General features: G+C 42.6%; 1 protein-coding gene across 1 annotated transcript in view; it reads left to right on the top strand.

Annotated features, from left to right (window-relative positions):
* Nucleotides 1-18,540, top strand: part of SLC71A1 (solute carrier family 71 member 1) — a 132,047-nt gene that overhangs the window by 34,351 nt on the left and 79,156 nt on the right. The window contains exons 2-4 of the mRNA XM_077452838.1: nucleotides 7,758-7,870; nucleotides 10,605-10,700; nucleotides 15,701-15,763. Coding sequence (XP_077308964.1) covers nucleotides 7,790-7,870; nucleotides 10,605-10,700; nucleotides 15,701-15,763 — 240 coding nt within the window. The 5' untranslated portion in view covers nucleotides 7,758-7,789. The remainder of the gene's footprint in view (nucleotides 1-7,757; nucleotides 7,871-10,604; nucleotides 10,701-15,700; nucleotides 15,764-18,540) is intronic.

Genomic DNA, 18,540 nt, shown 5'->3' with positions numbered 1-18,540 from the left:
CTCTGTGCAATTCCTCTTCAACAGGGCAGGTAAGTATAACATGTTTGTAAACATTTAAGTGATTTTTTTTTCTTTTTCTATAAAAAGTCTTCTTTTTTTTTTTTTCTCAAAAGGATTTTTCTCTTATATTCACCGACCGAGACATCTCTTCTCTGTAACTAAATGTGTTATTAGCCCTATCACTGAAGATACTAGGCAAGTTGTAATACAACAGTTCAGAACTTTTAGTTCCGCCCATGGGGCGGTCCTTGAGGCACAACCCCACAGCCTGCTCAGGCAGAACTCAGTTTTTTCTTCCCTAGTGACGGAGATAGACCTAGGAACCCTGCGGGCTCATAGGTCAGTTTTTTTTTTTTTGGTGCAGAAGCTTTTTGCGCAAGATGAATGATCCTGTGATCTTCTATCAACAGCCGACTGGGTGACGGGCTGGTTCACTTATCCTTGTAGTCTCCCCATTCCGGCCAGCGAGCGTGTGCAGGTCGCAGCTAAGGCTCGGCAGGCCACGACATACCTTAGCTCCAGAGGTGGTCGGTGAGCTTTATGCTCCGGGGCGTACATATGACCGGGCTACTGATGTCTGCGTCACAGTATGCCGAGGCCAATAGTCTTCTGTACTGATCAGGAGCTGACTACCGTGGAATGTCTCCCAGCTTCGGGACTGGTAAGTACAGCTCTCCCTGCTTGACAGGGTGGAGCAGCTGGGCATTCCCTGGGAGGTCGATTCAGGGGGCCCCCCCCTCACCTCTCTCTTCTCTCCCCTGTCCCTAACTCCCTCCTTCCCTTGACGGGGGGGGGGGGGGGGGGGGGTGGGGCTGTACATGTGCTGAGAGCGGTGTGTGTGTGTGTGTGTGTGTGTATGTGTGTGTGTCTGGGCTCTCACCTGGGGGATTTAGCTGTGCTGGGTGCCTGGGTCCTGAAGCTTGGTCCCGCTGGATGCCTGTGTATTTAGGCCCCTGTGTTGGTGCAGCGCTGTGCCTGCCACATGTTCTCTCTAGTCCCTCATAGCACTGTTCGGTGGCCATTTTAAGTATGGGCAAGGGTTAGACTGGCTTGAGTCGGCCATTTTCCTGGTTATTCCCTATTGAGAACACCGGTGGCCATTTTCTTGTAGCCAGACCACATTTTTGTGCTCTAGCAGCTACCCCTGGACCCTCTACTTCTTGTTTGGTCATCACAGGGTGCTGGGAAGGTTATCGTGTGTTCTGAACATGTGTGTTAGATCGCCCATCGATCGTTCACCGATCATGTGACCAGCCGGCCACCGACACAGTTTTCTGCTATCTCTGCATCTGGGAGCGCTGGGGATCACCAGGCATTGCGGTAATACAGCGCGGAACGGCCCAGGGTGGTGGGTCCAGCGGGTTAGAGCCCCTCAGCCAGCAGCAGCAGCAGGAGGGTGGGACTGTCACTGTCCTAAGTCCCCTTCGGGGGGCAGACAGGGTAGGGTCAGCATGGCTTCAGAAACTGGTGTTTCTTCCCCCGAAATCCAGGCAATTGCAACTGGGTCACCTGCGGAGTGCCCATTCTCTATGGACACCCTTACGGCGGTCAATTCCTTTGTTGCCAAGATAGAGGCGGTATGTGGGAAGAAAGGTGCTAAAAAGTGGCCCCTGGCCCCCCCCCCCCCCCCCGTCCTCTGGGGAGAGCTCTGACGCAGACTCGGGTCCTGCTGAGGCTAGTGACCCCTGCTCTGTCTTTTTCAGATGACGCTGAGCAGGACCGTTCGGACAGTGAGGCTGAGTCCCTGTCCGGGTCCGTGCGCGACAAAGCGCTTGTTGGAGCACTTATCACAGCTGTGCGTGATACCCTGAAGATTCAGGAGCCAGCGGATCCCTCTGCTGATGTACCTGCCCCTTTTGGGTCCCGCAAGCCAGCACGTTCACCTAAGGTGTTCCCCCTATCTGACTTATTTTGATAAGTTCATTTACAAGGAATGGGGTTGCCCGCAACGGACCTTTGCAGTCCCCAAATACATGGCGGTGTGTTACCCCTTTGAGGAAAGCCTTCTCAAAAAGTGGTCGACTCCTCCGGTCGTGGACCCCCAGTATCCAGGTTAAATAAAGTAACCACGATTCCGATTGAAGGGACTCCTGCATTCAAGGATCCCATGGACAGGAAGGCCGAGGCGGTGACTCGTTGCTGGTTTACGGTTGTGGGATCAGCGACCTGTACTGGCATCCGCACTGGTGTTGCAGACACTGACTGAGTGGGCAAAACTTTTGCACCGCGAATTGGGAGAGCAACAGTCCTCCCCTGTCTGCGTGGAACTAGCAGACCAACTAATGCAAGGCCTTAAGTACGTTTGTGATGCGGCCCTGGATACTCTCCCTCTGTTATCCAGGGCTTCATTGTCAGCTGTGGTGCTGAGGCGCCTGATTTGGCTCAGTTGCTGGTCTGCTGACCAGGCATCCAAGAAAGCCCTGAAGGATCTTCCCTTCCTTGGTGACCGGCTCTTTGGAGCCTCGTTAGATGACATTAAAAATCCCACTGGTGGTAAGAGTACTCTACTCCCACAGCCCAAGAGGGCTAAGGAGCCACGCCGCAGGCAAAGGGCCCTCTTTTTCCGCTCACAAGCTGCTTTTTTGTCCGCCCGGTGCTTCGACAAAATGTCCCCAACCCGACAGGATGCCCACGGACAGTCAAAAACGTCCCTAGAACTGCAAGCCTAACAAGCCTGCGAACAAAAGTGCTACCACATGAAGGTTTGCCCCCACCCATGTTTCAGGTGGGGGGTCGCCTTCGGGAGTTTGCAGCTCGATGGTCCTCCCGGTTATCGGACCAATGGGTCTGCGATCTGATTTCCACAGGCTACAAGATAGTTTCTCTCTTGGCCACCAAACAGATTCTTCCCCTCCAGCATACCCGTATCCCCAGTTTGCCGGGAGGCCCTGTTGGGGGCGGTGAGGGACTTGCTGAATCAGGGGGTGATTGTACCAGTTCTAGACTCGGAACGCTTCCAAGGATTCTACTCAAATCTGTTTGTGGTTGCCAAGAAGGAAGGGGTACATCCGATCTTGGACTTAAAAGCCCTCAATGACTTTATAAAAGTGCAGAGGTTTAGAATGGAATCAGTTCGCTCAGTAGTTGCTGCACTGCATCAAGGGGACTGCCTGGCTTCATGAGACATCCAGGATGCATACCTGCACATACCCATATGCCATCGGCATCAAAAATTTCTGCATTTGGCAGTCGGGGAAGCCCACTATCAATTTGTGGCTCTTCCTTTTGGCCTGGCATCAGCCCCCCGAGTCTTTACCAAATTACTGGTTCCAGTATTGGCGTTGCTGCGACAACGCGGGATCGCAATCGTGGGCTACCTGGACGATCTCCTCCTGAGAGCATCTTCCGCCTCAGAATTAGAGGAGGATGTGGCGATCACCATGCAGACCCTGCAAGAATTTGGGTGGCTGTTGAACCTAAAGAAGTCTGTGATTGTGCCGAACCCAGCGTCTGGAGTACCTAGGTTTGCTATTGGACTCCAGGGAAACGAGAGTTTTAATCCCTTCAGGCAAATTGCAGACTCTCAGATCTGCGGTCAAACTACTAATGAACAGCAAGTGGTCGTCGCTCTGCTTTTGCATGCGAGTACTGGGACTCATGGTAGCCTCCTTCGAGGCCATACCTTATGCCCAGTTCCACACCAGATCTTGTTAAAATGGGACAAATCTCAGTTGTCCCTGGATTGACAGATCCTGGTGAACCAGCCAGTCAGGGACTCTGACCTGGTGGTTGAGGTCCCCCGGTGATTCAGTCCGGAAAATTGTTCCTTCCTCTGAAATGGACGGTAATCACTACGGGCATCAGTCTATCTGGCTGGGGTGGAGTGATGGGGATTCAGTCGGCTCATAGCAATCCATCTGCTCGACTTGAGAGTGATCAGGCTGTGCCTCCACACATGGTCGATGAGTCTTCAAGGACGCCCGATCAGGATACAGTCGGACAACGCCAAGACTGTGGCATACATAAATCACCAAGGGGGAACAAGAAGCTCAGCCGCTGCACGGGAGGTTGCGCACATACTTCGGTGGGCAGAGCGACACGTACCGGCCCTGTTGGCCATTTACATGCTGGGGGTGGAAAATTGGCAGGCAGACTGAGTTGACAGATGCTGGACCCAGGAGAATGGGCGTTGCATCCAGAGATATTCAGGCTGCTGTGGGCGTCAGGCGCGTTGGTGGCTCCGTGGGATCAGTACCAGCTGATCTACGCTTTTCCTCCACTAAAACTGCTACGTCTGCTTCGCAGAGTGGAAGCTGAGGGGATTCCAGTAATCCTGGTTGCCCCATATTGGCCTCAGCTGTCTTGGTACGCAGACCTGGTGCGTCTGGTGGCAGACGTTCCCTGGTGACTGCCGTTGCGAGAGGACCTCCTATCTCAAGGTCCAATCTTTCATCCTGCTTTACCATCGCTGGCTTTAATGCCATGGCTGTTGAGAGCCAGGTGTTGAGGAACCAGGGTCTATCAGACTCTGTGATTCCAACTATGTTGAGGGCGCGGACATCTTCTTCACGGAAGATATATACCATCATACCTGGAAGGCCTACATCTCCATGTGTGAGAAGAAAGGGTGGCATCCCCGTTCCTTTTCCATAGCAAGGATCCTGCTGTTTCTCCAGCAAGGAGTAGAGCAGTGATTGGCATTGAGCACCATCAAGGGGCAAATCTCAGCCTTGGCTGTCTTTTTTTTTTTTTTTTCCCCCCCAACGACCCCTGGCATCACACTCCTTAGTGAGTACCTTTTTGTCTAAGGAATACGATATCTTGTCCCTCCTTTGTGCCATCCGTTGCCCCCATGGGATTTGAACCTGGCGTTGTCTGCACTTCAAAAGCCATTTGAAAATATCAGGGAGATTCCCCTGTTGACTCTTTCCCAGAAAGTGGTCTTTCTAGTGGCCATCACATCAGCCAGGAGGGTTTTGGAATTTGCAGCCTTGTCTTGCAAGTCGCCTTATCTGGTCATCCACAGGGATAAGGTGGTGTTGCGTCCGCAACCGTCATTTCTACCGAAGGTGGTCTCGGCTTTCCATATCAATGAGGACATTGTATTACCATCGGTAGGTCCTAAGCCCAAGCTCCCCAAAGAGGTGGCCCTTCACGTTCTCTACGTGGTTAGGGCTCTGAAGGTGTATTTGTCTGCCATGGCTTATTTTCAGAAATCAGACTCACCTAGGGCCGAAACAACTAATCGATTAATCGACAACTAATCGATTATGAAATTAATCGATTACTATTTTCATAATCGATTAATCGGCCACTAACATAATGGGGTTAAAAAAATTAAATTAGCCCTTTATAGTACAAAAAGAGCAAATGTCTACTGTAAATATTACTTTCACTGTCCCATAGTAAAAAATTAACCCCTTACAGTAGCGATTATTTGCTCTTTTTGTACTAATTTTAGTTTTTTTAACCCCATTATGTTACTAAACATCTCAGGCCTGGGGCACACCTCTGTGTTTTTTGGTGCTTTTTGCAGAAACACAGTACAGTTCATTTACATGGTTTCCTATGGGACACGTTCACATCCATGATTTTTTCAGCCGCTGCGTATTTGGAAAAGACAAGGACTTTTTAATACAAAACGGGGCTATTTTGTTTTTTTGGTTCAATATACTTCAATGGGGAAGCTGCAGAAAAGCAATGTAATAATGCGTTTCTGCAGCAATTTGTGTTTTTTTAATCTGCCCAACAACAAATCGCCCAAAAAAAATTAAAAAATGCAAATCGCAGCAAAATTAGCTTTTTTTTTTTAAAGGTTATTAACCGATTATTCGATTAATCGAAACAATAATCGGCCAACTAATCGATTATGAAAATAATCGTTAGTTGCAGCCCTAGACTCACCGTTTGTTTCGGTGGCTGGTTCAAAGAAGGGTAGGGTATGGCGGTCTTGTTGGCCACCATTTCCAGGTGGATCAGACAGATTGTAGTACAAGCCTACGCCTTGACGGGCCGGTGCCCCCCTTTCTGGTCACGGCCCACTCTACAAGGGCAATCGGAACGTCTTGGGCCTTCTGACACCAAGCGTCGGTCGCTCAGGTGTGTAAGGCGGTGACCTGGTCATCTGTCCATACGTTTACCAAGTTCTACAAGGTAGACGTCACTGCATCTGCTGATGCCTGTTTTGGCCGCAAGGTTTTACAAGCGGCCGTGTAGTTGCAATTAAATATGCAATTAAGATTTTTCCTGGTTTTTCGATAAAAATGCAGTACTGTTTTGTTAATGCACTGTTGCATTACTTCTGCAAATGGTTGCAGTTTTGGGGATCTCTCCTGATGAGAATACCGTTATGTGGTGGTGTTTTTTTTCCATACACTGTCTTTTTTTTTTTTTTTTTTTTTTTTTTTTTGTGGGTTTAGTTTCACTAGTTCCCACTTGCCATTGTGGATGAAGTTTTAATGCTGTTTTTCCCACCCCTCGTTTGGTACTGCTTGGGGACGTCCCATTTAGTTACAGAGAGGAGATGTGTCGGTCGGTGAATATGAGAGAAAATAGGATTTTTGTACTCACCGTAAATCCTTTTCTCTGTAATTCACCGACAGACACAGCACCTGCCCCTCTTTTTTTTCTCTTTACGCTTTACTGCTTGTTGACGTACTGAGTTCTGCCTGAGCAGGCTGTGGGGTTGTGTCCTAGGGACTGCCCCATGGGCGGAACTAAAAGTTCTGAAGTGTTGTATTACAATTTGCCTAGTATCTCCAGTGATGGGGCTAACAACCCATTTAGTTAGAGAGGAGCTGTGTTGGTCGGTGAATTACAGAGAAAAGGATTTTACGGTGAGTACATACTTAATGTGATTGTAGCCGTATTAGTGCAATTAGTGCACGGTGAGTACAAAAATCCTATTTTTTTTAATTTTATTTTTTAAATGAGAACATGCAATTCAATATTGTTGATTCTAGATACATCATAGTCCTTCACAATCAAACATAAGAACACCACCATTACCACAATAATTAGAAGTATATTTTGATTCTGTATTGACTGAGGAACGTAAAGTTTATTCTGCAAATCTGTGAAGGGGTGCAGTTTACCACTGGAAAAAATGTCAGTCATGTGATGCCATTTAATTACCGTCATGCACGACATGGCATGTAGTCCCTAAAGTATCCATTGTTTTACTTAAAGTGGGGACAACTACAAGATTTGTTTGGCATGTTTATGGATTCAGGAGTTGGATCTCTGTGGGTCAGGCAGGTGGGCAAAGCAGTCATTATCTGTTATGCTTGGACAAAATTAGTAAAGCTAAACTGATAAGTGAGCCGAAGGACCCGTTCAGATCAGTCTATTGCATTAACATACACTGAATTACAGCAGCTTAATTATTTTGAACTGAATGCCAATGGTCACTGCCAAATAAAAAAAACAAAAAAAAAAAGCCACAGCATTTTCCCAAACCCAGCACACCACAAGGCCTGATAGTGCAGTTGCCAGTTCCTTTGTGTTATTGATCCTTTTGTCATGTAGCACATTTCTACATTCTGACAAATATCCATCTGTGATTACATTCTGACAGTTTTTTTATTCTTTGAAAAGGAACTGAGACATCTGTACCCTAGCCCCTGCTTTGTATATTATATAGGTAGGTGCTCAAACTTGGCAACATAAAATTTCATCATTGGTTATATAAGAAGGCCAATTCTCATTAAATTTTGTCTGTCCTGTTCACAGAATTGAATATTTAAATATGGTTCTGTTTTTCAAGATTGCTTTGTGTGTTTGTTAATTAGTTATGTGGTATGGTTCTGTTTTTATAGGCAGATGTTGAAAGGGCAACGGTGATGTAAAAATGACTCAGGGGAAGAAAAAGAAGAGAGTGAACCGCAGTGTGCTCCTTGCCAAAAAAATCATCATTAAAGATGGTGGCACGGTGAGTGTAAAAACAGCAATATAAACTGACCGATTGAGTTTGTTCACTGCAAAAAACATGGGTAAAGCTGTAATTTACGAATTATTGTTAAAAGTATTATTTATTTATTTATTTTTTTGCATTGATAAAGGGACGAAGGAAGAAAAATCAACCAGTTAGAAATCGGTTTACAAAAATAAGAGCTGCAACTGCTGACTTGTCAAAGTTTAAAGCTCTGCACTTGCCAACTTGACTTTAGTACATATTGAGTCAGTGTCCTGAAGTATGTATGTTTGATAGGAATTTTACCACATGCTTGTTTCAGGTCAGTATCTTACTATGTAATGAAATCAGGAGCTGACACTTTTTTAAAAACAAAGCATCAATGGCAGCGCCTAAAATGTTGTGACAGATTCTCCTACACCTGTACACCCCCTATAGAAGTGAAAAAAATGTTTTGGCAATTACCTGAGATTATAAAGTAATACACGTACATCATTTTTTTTAAACGGCTTTTTTATTAAAAACTTTCATTTTAATGATATTGAAAATGATTTTTGTTATGCAATCATTGGACAATAAAGTAACAACTCAAAAACGCACTATATTTTTTTACAGTTTTAAAGTGGTTCTAAAGGCTCAAGTTTTTTTTCCCTTCATGCATGAAGGTCAAAAAAACTTGTGTGCAGCAGCTCCTCTAATATTTACTTGAGCCCCATCTCAATCCCGCGATGTGCACGAGTGCCTCAGCTCTCCGGGGACTCTGGCTCCCACTGCTGTCTCAGCCAATGCGGAGGCAATCGGGAGAGAGAGTGGGTGGGGCAGTAGGTACTGCACTTTTTTTTTTTTTTTTTAACAACAATTTAAATGTTTGCTGACCTCCGCTACCTTTTTGTTGGGGCATTAATGCTACTGAGGGCACATTAATAAATTGTCTACAATGTAGCATGTCTGATAATCCCACCATAGATAATCTCCTTATTTGTTTGCCTTCCTATTTCCTTAAACCTTGCTAACTACAGGCAATCCCTGGGTTACAAACAAGATAGGGTCTGTATGTACTTAAATTGAATCTGTAAGTCGGAAGAGGTACATTTTTTTTTTTTTTAGGTGTAGTTCCAGCCAAAAAACATTTTTATGATTTTTGGAGAGCATAGGTAAGAGTTAACACCCTGGTATAACGTTTGTTTTGCGGTCTGTGACCCTGTTCAGAAGGTTTCACCTCACTTTCTGTCCCAATGACATTGGAGAATTCTACTGGATTAAATTTTCCTTCCTAGGGGTAGATTTCCTCTCCCTTCCTGTTGCCTCCCTCCCTTTGTAAGTAGTTGTAAAAAAAAAAAAAAAAGTTTGTAACTAGGGGACCACCTGTACTAATAGTTTATTTTGTAAATTTCAAACTGAGGCCCTGGCTATCGCTAAAATTAGTGCTTATTTCATGTTCCTTACCTGTGCATGTTGCCCAAGCAAATGGTGTGTGTAGGAGAATGGCTCAATACAGATGAGAGCTTATTGGAGTGTTATGCTCTGTTTCACAGTAGTAGAGTACATGCGTTCTTTAGCATTGCAGAACTTAGTCGTTGGTTCTCCAACATACGTAAAACGCCATTCTAATTTACATTTACAGTTTTTTTTTTTTTTTACATTAGTTTATATTGAAAATATGCCCCAAAAATATTTAACCTTTTAAAAGTCACATTTTAATAGGAAAACCCTATTTAAACCAGTAATATATTTAGTACAAAATAATTAAATGTGTTCTTGCTTAAGCTGATTGTAAACGCTGAAGGTCTATTATCTTAATGTATATTATAAGCATTAAGATCATAAACCTCCTGTGTGCAGCAGCCCCCCCCAATACTTGAGGTACCTCTCTATCCAGTGATGTTGCAGGAGAGACTCGACTGCCCGAGGCTCTGCTCTTTGGCTGAAACAGCAGCAAAGCACCTTTGGATTCCACTGCTGTCAATCAAAGTTAGCCAATGAGGAGAGAGTGGGGACGTGGACTAGCCAGGGCTCCATATCTGAATGGACACACGGTGCAGCTCGATTCAGGTGCCCCCATAGCAAGCTGCTTGCTGTGGGGGCACTTGTCAGGGCACAGGGGGTAGGAGAGCCAAAAAGGATCTGAGAAGAGGAGGATCCAGGTTACTCTGTGCAAATCCACTGCACAGAGGAGTTGAGTAAAACATGTTTGTTTTTTGTTTTTTTTAGATAAAAAAAAACAAAAAGCAAGACTTTAGTATTACTTTAAAACTAGTACTTATATCTCCTAATTTTCTGTAATTAGTCCCTTGCACAGCAGCTGTAGTGAGAAAGGGAGTAGTAAACTGAGCCAGTTGGGTTTCTTTGACTTTCAGTACACTGGAATTGAGGGCATAGGAATGACCTCATGAATATGTCGCTGCTTGTTCAGTGTCCAGTCGCATGACAGGGAATTGGATGTTACCAAGAAGGAAAAACTTAGAAGCCATTTTAGAATTTTTTTTGTTTAGTTAATTTGCTCAGAAGATCCTGAATTAAAGCTAAAATGTAGGCACATATAAAAGGCACAAATTCATGCAGCTCTGTATTCACTACATCAAAATTTTAAATACACGCAGTTGGAAGTACCTCAATTATTGGTTTATGTACAGGCTGTGAAGCAGAGCTGTAAGATTTGTATATTGTGAAATTTGTGATTGATAATTTGTACTGATAGAGCAAAGGGTTTGCTTTACATTAAATTATGCTCTATATTCCTATTTTTATGCAGCCTCAGGGGTTTGGTTCTCCCAGCGTGTATCATGCTGTCATTGTGATCTTCCTCGAGTTCTTTGCCTGGGGCTTGCTTACTGCTCCAACATTGGTGGTAAGTTATGAATGAGATATACTGGTTACAGAATGACAAGACGCGTTTAATTAAAAAAACTAAAATGTCTGCAAATAAAATATATAGTTATACTGCTTCAGAAATGTTCCTGGTTATTTATTTTATTATTTATGCTGTTCATTCTTTTGTTTTTATTTATATTTTTTAATACTTTTACCTACATTTGCAAAAATTAAATTTTAAAGAGCCTTCAGTACAGATCCAATGAAAATGAACCCCTGCCAGGGACCAATAATTATAAATGTAATGTCTGGCAGGAAAATAATAGTACAGAGGTCCCCAGACACGGGTATAATCCCCCTGGTAGGGTATGAGTGAGGGGACATAAGAGAAAAGGCGAACTCTGACTCAAGAGACCAAAGAATTAAGGACTGGGGCATGGATCTTGGTGAAAAGCTAGGGGCAATAACAGCCCAAAGCATGGGGAGGAAAGCAGGGTAGGGAATACAAAGATGGAGGAGGAGGTCAAGGATAAAGAGTGAAAACTAGGGGAACAAAAGTCAGGCATGTGGGATCCATGGTTACAATAGTATATGGGTAAAGCTCTCAAGTGGTCGTGTATGTGGATTTGTCTGTCAGATGCAATCAAATGGGCTTTGGTATATTAGGAGCATGTGAAATCCAAGTTCTGCAAATGTTTTTCATTATGATTGAGCAGAAAAGTGAGGTCTCCCATTGTTTTGATATCCTTAATTTTCAAGAACTGCAACCTTGGAGTGGGGAGTCTGATCCTTTTAGTATGGTTTGATTGCTCTGGCTGCTTTATCTGAATGTATCAGGAGGGATTTATTTTATTGTGAGCAAGGTGGAAGAAAATGCAGCTAAATTATTAAAGTTATCTGTAAGTTTTTTTAAAGACTTCTTAAAGCCTCAAATTCTGAGGGCAGCTCCAGAAAATGTGTATTTTATTCTTGTAAGCCACATCTCCAACAGAGGGAACGAAACTGAGGAAACAATTTATGAAGCCTGGAAAAGACGTGGTACCGTCATGTAAGGATTTTGTCCCTAGTTAGGTATTTATGCTTTGAGAGAAGAGGTGTGTATGCACTCATTAAGCTGGTGAAAAAGCTCTCTTGAGATCTTTGTCACAGGTCAGGAGATATGAGGTACCACAAGATTGGGTGAATTACCCAACATGACCCGTGCTTTTGACACTCCATGAACTAGATGGCTGCCCGCATGCAGTTCTCTTCAAAAGTACACAGTATCTATGAGGGGGGCGAAAAATTACATAGTTACATAGCTTGCCAAAAGGCACATGTTATTGGTTGTCCTTTGCTGATATAGTGTTACAATTTAGGAAGAAAGGATTTACAATAATTAGTTTGGCTATACACTTTAATATTTAACCATCCTTAAAAGTTGAATGCTGCTTTTACCAGCTTTAATGTGGTGAACGGTTTTAGGAAATTCCAAAAATTGATGTTCCACAAATGTCCCCCTTGCTAAGCTGAACATGTACAACTTGCATGTTGACAGTTGCTGAAACCTGCAATGAGACACAAGTGCACTGCCATTGTCAACCTCATTTTGAAAATATTAGTTACCTGTCCATCACACTCTTGGGTTTTACTGCCTAGTGAATCTCTGATCTTGAATTCATGCAATCATGCATGCTTCATGCAATCTATTGCGTTGGAACTCCCAATATTAAAACTTGCCAGTGACATCCTAACTAAGGAAGCCAGTAAAGTAACATGCTAGGCAGAAGGAGGTTGGAAATGAGAGCACACATTTCATGACAGATTCCCTTAAATATATTAGCCTTTGTATGGTGTGCAGTGGGTTTCTCTTTTAAAAATGATAGTTTTCTTGTAATAACTTTTTTTTTTTTTTTTGCATTTGTGATATAGAACCTATGACCCCCTTTAAAGGGACTGTCACTTGAGCAACACAATGTGTTTATATGCTCCCAGCAATAAAAACCCTCTGAATATTTCGGGAATGGCAGCAGTAGACAAACTCTGCCACCTTCAAGTGCTACAGAGTGTGCCAATCTTCATGCCTACACAGATCTTTGGGAGCTTTCTTAAAGGGACTTTATTGCCCCGGTAGTAATTTTAAACGTTGACCAACTTTCTCCTATAATTTGGTATGTAACTTGTTAAAGCTGTGTTGCCTTAGTATATAACCCGGATTTAAAAAACCTGTATGAGCTCTAACAACCCAATTGTGTACCTATAAACACAGCCCACTGTAAATATTAGAATAGCAAAAAAAAATTATTTTATCGAATACGTAGAAAAGCTAACATTAAAATGCAAATCAATCAAACGTGATATTCATACAGGTAAAACTCCATGTCCACCTCTCATAACCATATCCAATGACCATATATGTGTATAACAATTGAGATCTATATGTGAAACACAATTTTATTGCTTACACCCTCAAAATAGTGCCAACACAGAGGGATGGATATGTTTTTGTATACACGGGAGTCAATGCTTGGCTATACTCCTGCAAGGGATTGATAGGAAATAGTCCTGGACCAAGCGAGTGGGACCTAAATTCCTTGGAAAGGTGCACAAAATTGAACAACTAACACTTCTCAGTGATATGCGATGTAATAATAAGGTAGCTGAAGAAACACGTAATGATGACAGTGGTCCAGAGGCGGTAGAGTAATCAGGGTTGTATTCAGTCTGCATATCAAAGATTGCCATATGAGTGTAAAGGCTATAGGTATAACAATGTCCTGAAATCCCCCCCTCACACTGTGCTGGAATTCACAAAGAGATTGGGTGATGTGTGCAGACTACCAATCCCGGTTCCTGGTGGACCATTTGGTTTCCAAGGAATGATTCCTTGGAATACATAGTGTTGGCACTATTTTGATGGTGTAAGCAATACAATTGTTTCATATATTTCGTAGATCTTAATTGTTATACATAAATGGTCCCTGGATATGAGAGGTGGACATGGGGTTTTACTTGCATGAATGTCACATTTGGAGGATTTGGATTTTAATGTTGGCCCTTCTATGAATTTTTTTATACAATAAAACATTTTTTGTTATTCTAATATGTACAGTGGGCTGTGTTTATAGGTACACAATTGGGTTGGTAGCGCTCATAACTTTTTTTTTATTTTTTTATTCTGGGTTATACAGTGCCTTGTGAAAGTATTCGGCCCCCTTGAACTTTTCAACCTTTTGCCACATTTCAGGCTTCAAACATAAAGATATAAAAATTTTATTTTTTGTTAAGAATCACCAACAAGTGGGACACAATTGTGAAGTGGAACGAAATCTATTGGATATTTTAAACTTTTTTAGCAAATAAAAAACTGAAAAGTGGTGCGTGCAAAATTATTCGGCCTTTTTACTTTCAGTGCAGCAAACTCACTCCAGAAGTTCAGCGAGGATCTCTGAATGATCCAATGTTGTCCTAAATGACTGATGGTGATAAATAAAATCCACCTGTGTGTAATCGAGTCTGTATAAATGCGCCTGCTCTGTGATAGTCTCAGGGTTCTGTTGAAAGCGCAGAGAGCATCATGAAGACCAAAGAACACACCAGGCAGGTCCGTAATACTGTTGTGGAGAAGTTTAAAGCCGGATTTGGATACAAAAAGATTTCCCAAGCTTTAAACATCCCAAGGAGCACTGTGCAAGCGATCATTTTGAAATGGAAGGAGTATCAGACCACTGCAAATCTACCAAGACCTGGCCGTCCCTCTAAACTTTCAGCTCAGACAAGGAGAAGACTGATCTGAGATGGAGCCAAGAGGCCCATGATCACTCTGGATGAACTGCAGAGAACTACAGCTGAGGTGGGAGAGTCTGTCCATAGGACAACAATCAGTCGTACACTGCACAAATCTGGCCTTTATGGAAGAGTGGCAAGAAGAAAGCCATTTCTCAAAGATATCCATAAAAAGTCTTGTCTAAAGTTTGCCACAAGCCACCTGGGAGACACACCAAACATGTGGAAGAAGGTGCTCTGGTCAGATGAAACCAAAATCCAACTTTTTGCCCACAATGCAAAACGATATGTTTGGCGTAAAAGCAACACAGCTCATCACCCTCAACACACCGTCCCCACTGTCAAACATGGTGGTGGCAGCATCATGGTTTGGGCCTGCTTTTCTTCAGCAGGGACAGGGAAGATGGTTAAAATTGAGGGGAAGATGGATGCAGCCAAATACAGGACCATTCTGGATGTAAACCTGTTGGAGTCTGCAAAAGACCTGAAACTGGGATGGAGATTTATCATGGAATTGTTCACAAATAAACGTATCCAGGTGTTAGAATGGCCAAGTCAAAGTCCAGACCTGAATCCAATCGAGAATCTGTGGAAAGAGCTGAAAACTGCTGTTCACAAACACTCTCCATCCAACCTCACTGAGCTCGAGCTGTTTTGCAAGGAAGAATGGGCAAGAATTTCAGTCGCTCGATGTGCAAAACTGATAGAGACATACCCCAAGCGACTTGCAGCTGTAATCGCAGCAAAAGGTGGCTCTACAAAGTATTAACGCAAGGGGGCCGAATAATTTTGAACGCCCCACTTTTCATTTTTTTAATCAGTTAAAAAAGTTTAAAAAATCCAATAGATTTCGTTCCACTTCACAATTGTGTCCCACTTGTTGGTGATTCTTCACAAAAAATAAAAATTTTATATCTTTATTTGAAGCCTGAAATGTGGCAAAAGGTTGAAAAGTTCAAGGGGGCCGAATACTTTCGCAAGGCGCTGTATATGACATGCTCACGAGAGCTTCCCACCCTGCTTATCCTTCCCTTCCCACCCCCCCACTTTTTAGAGTGTTATACACATTGATGTTTATAGGGGGCAATACTTGGAGGAATCATTCATTTTTGATTCTGTGTGTGTGTGCCTTTGTACCTGACCTGCTTTTTCCATCTGTGACAGTCATTTCCTTAAAGCGAAAAAAAATACTTGCAAACCACAGAATGAGTCAGACATTTCATGTATTACTGAGTAAATCACTTAAATTGTATTTATTTTTTACCTATGTAGGTTTTGCATGAGACATTCCCTAAGCATACCTTCCTTATGAATGGCCTCATCCAGGGAGTAAAGGTAAGGAATTTCTCATTCCACAGTTTTTTCCTTTTCATAACTTATTTTATATTCACTTGCAACATGCCTTTGAAATGTACTAGAAAAATTGAATATTAATTTGCCTCGCACCACCCTCTCCTCTTTTGGGAGTGTCTAATTACTGTCATTGCTGGCCTAGGTCCTTGCCCTTTCCAATCTACTTCCCACCTGGCCAATGTACATATACGGCTGGCTGGGTGCCCTCTCCTTCTGAGTGGATGTTCAGGAACGTCCTTCAGAAGGAGGGGGATCACGTGCCTGCGAAACGACGTGATCCCAATGCGCACGTGTCACCCGGACACGGCACATCTCCGATCGGCAGGAGGGCTCTGTGATTGGCCCTCCTGATCACATGATGGCAGTGTCCAATCACAGCCGTCATGTGATGTAAACAAACAGCCGGTTGCTAGGCAATCGGCTCTCCTCTACTCACACGGAAGTTGACGCTGAGGAGAGGAGAGTGGATCACTGCAGCCGGCTGATGATCAGTGAGTATGAGCTGTTTTTACAGCTTTTTACTCGCTGATCACCAGTCTAGTGTAAACACACATGTCCCCAAATAATACCTGTCCCCCATATATGTCCCACTAAAATCACATGTCTCAGTGATTATCTGCACACATCCTTTACATGATCATTTGCGTACATATGTCTGTGATCACACAAACCAATTTATTATACACTTAATGGAATTTTTTTTAACCAAAAACATGTAGCAGAATACATTTTGGCTTAAATTTATGACAAAATTAGATTTTATTGGATTTCTTTTAAAATAGACTATTGTTTTTTCCCCCAAATTTCCGATCTTTTTTGGCTTATCGCAAAAAATTATAGATGGTCGTGGGGGGGGGGGGGAGCGCTAAAACTGTAATATAGTGGGTGAGCAAACCAATATGTATATTTAGGCCATTCCCTAAAACATTGCAGTCTTCTATAGTGTGGTGCAGTTGTGAGAAATGATGTCCCACAGGTGTGCTGTCTTCCTTATGTTCCTTGAAGGTATATGTGTGCAAATTCATCCTCGCTTGTAACTTCTGTCCTGTTTCACAAACGTAAGATCCTTTGCTACACCTGTTGCATTGGATGAGGTACACCACATTACTGGAGGTGCAGCTGTATGATCCCGTGATATTGAAGGTCCCATTTGTGTGTGTGACACTTTTGGATAGATTGATCTGGTTGAACTGTTTGCAGCATTCTTTATTGCAGGGTTTGCTTCCATTATTTGTGGCTTTATAATCAGAGTGAAGTTTCCTGCTGATTAGTTTGTCTGAGGTTGGGTGGTTGTCTGAAAGGCAATAATGGGGGTTGTTGTAATATTTTTTCTCAGTTTCATCCTGTTATAATAGGGTTGTGAATCTTTTATTACCTTTTTGATACCTTCTAGTGTTGGGTTGTGTATATATATAACGAGAGTTATTTATTTATTTTATTTATTTTTATTTTTTCTGTGCATTTGAGGAGATTTTCTATTCGAGTTTTCAAGGCTGTGTTTATGCTGTTGATGGTTTTTTCTTTGTAACTTTTCTTATGAAAGGAGTCTGCCAGGGTTCTGAGAGGTTTATCTCTGTCTGCTGGGTCTGAACATATTTGGTGATGTGGGATGCCTCCTTTAGTGTATGTGGGGTGAAAACTGGAATTATGGAGATGGCTGCATCGATCAGTCGGTTTTCTGTATATTGACGTGTGAAGTTTATCATCCCTGATGTATACTCTAGTGTCTAGGAAGTTAATGTGTGTTCGAATAATCAATTTTTAACTTGATAGATGGGTAAAAAAGTGATTAATGGGGAAAAATTGTTTTAGTTTTTCTTAGGGATTCACCGAATGGGTTTTTTGGTGCCGAAACCGATTGTGAAAATGAAAAATACACTAGGCCGAAAACAGAAACCGATACCGAAACGGCACCGAAACCGAAAATGGCTTTTTTTATATATTAAAAAAAAAAAAAAATATTTATATAAAATTGCCTTATAGTATTATAGTATTATTATTACTTATTTAGTATTATTCATTATAGTATTCATATTGAACTGAATCATTAATTTTATGAATAAAAGAATAGTCCAGTAATGTAAAATAACATTACTTTAATAAAGCAACCCAAATAAATTGGACAGTGGACACAGAAGATAAAATCATGAAATCAAATAAAATACGAAATTAAATTATAAATTACTACAGCATATCCTGCAGTGTAGACTGCAGTCAGTGCACATTGAACCATAACAACAAAAAAAAAAAAAAAAAAATGAAATAAAATATAAAAATAAAATGACTAAGACTAAGTCTAAGAAGACTTAATGTCTTAGACTTTATTAATTTTCAACTTAAACCAGAAGAACTAGTAGTAATTTAGTTATCTCTCCCTAAGGTGTCAGCGGCTGCATGTGCGATAAAAGTGTATGTATGTAGCTGCGGGTTACATACATAGTCCTACAGTAGACCACACTGTTTTCCGGCCCCGGGTATGAGCAGAGACATCCTGGAACACAGTCTACAGTCTGGTCTACAGCAGCGGTGCTCAGGCAATCACAGCAAGCAATGTAGACTAGTTTGTTTCTGGAAGTCTCCGCCCATATCTGGAACACAGTGTGGTATAGTGTATAGTACTGGAATATGTAGACTGCCGCAGATACAGGACATACAGTTTTGCACATGCAGCAGGCTGAAAGCTTAGGGAGGGAGAGATATAGTTTGGTCCAACAGCAACAAACTATGTATGATGTGTGTGTACAGTACTAAAACTGGAG

Source organism: Lithobates pipiens, unplaced genomic scaffold (genome assembly GCF_037356315.1).
Source record: "Lithobates pipiens isolate NorthernLeopardFrog02 unplaced genomic scaffold, aLitPip1_a1.2 Scaffold_23, whole genome shotgun sequence".
NCBI classification, from domain to species: Eukaryota; Metazoa; Chordata; class Amphibia; order Anura; family Ranidae; genus Lithobates; species Lithobates pipiens.
This window is presented reverse-complemented; position numbering and strand designations above follow the sequence as displayed.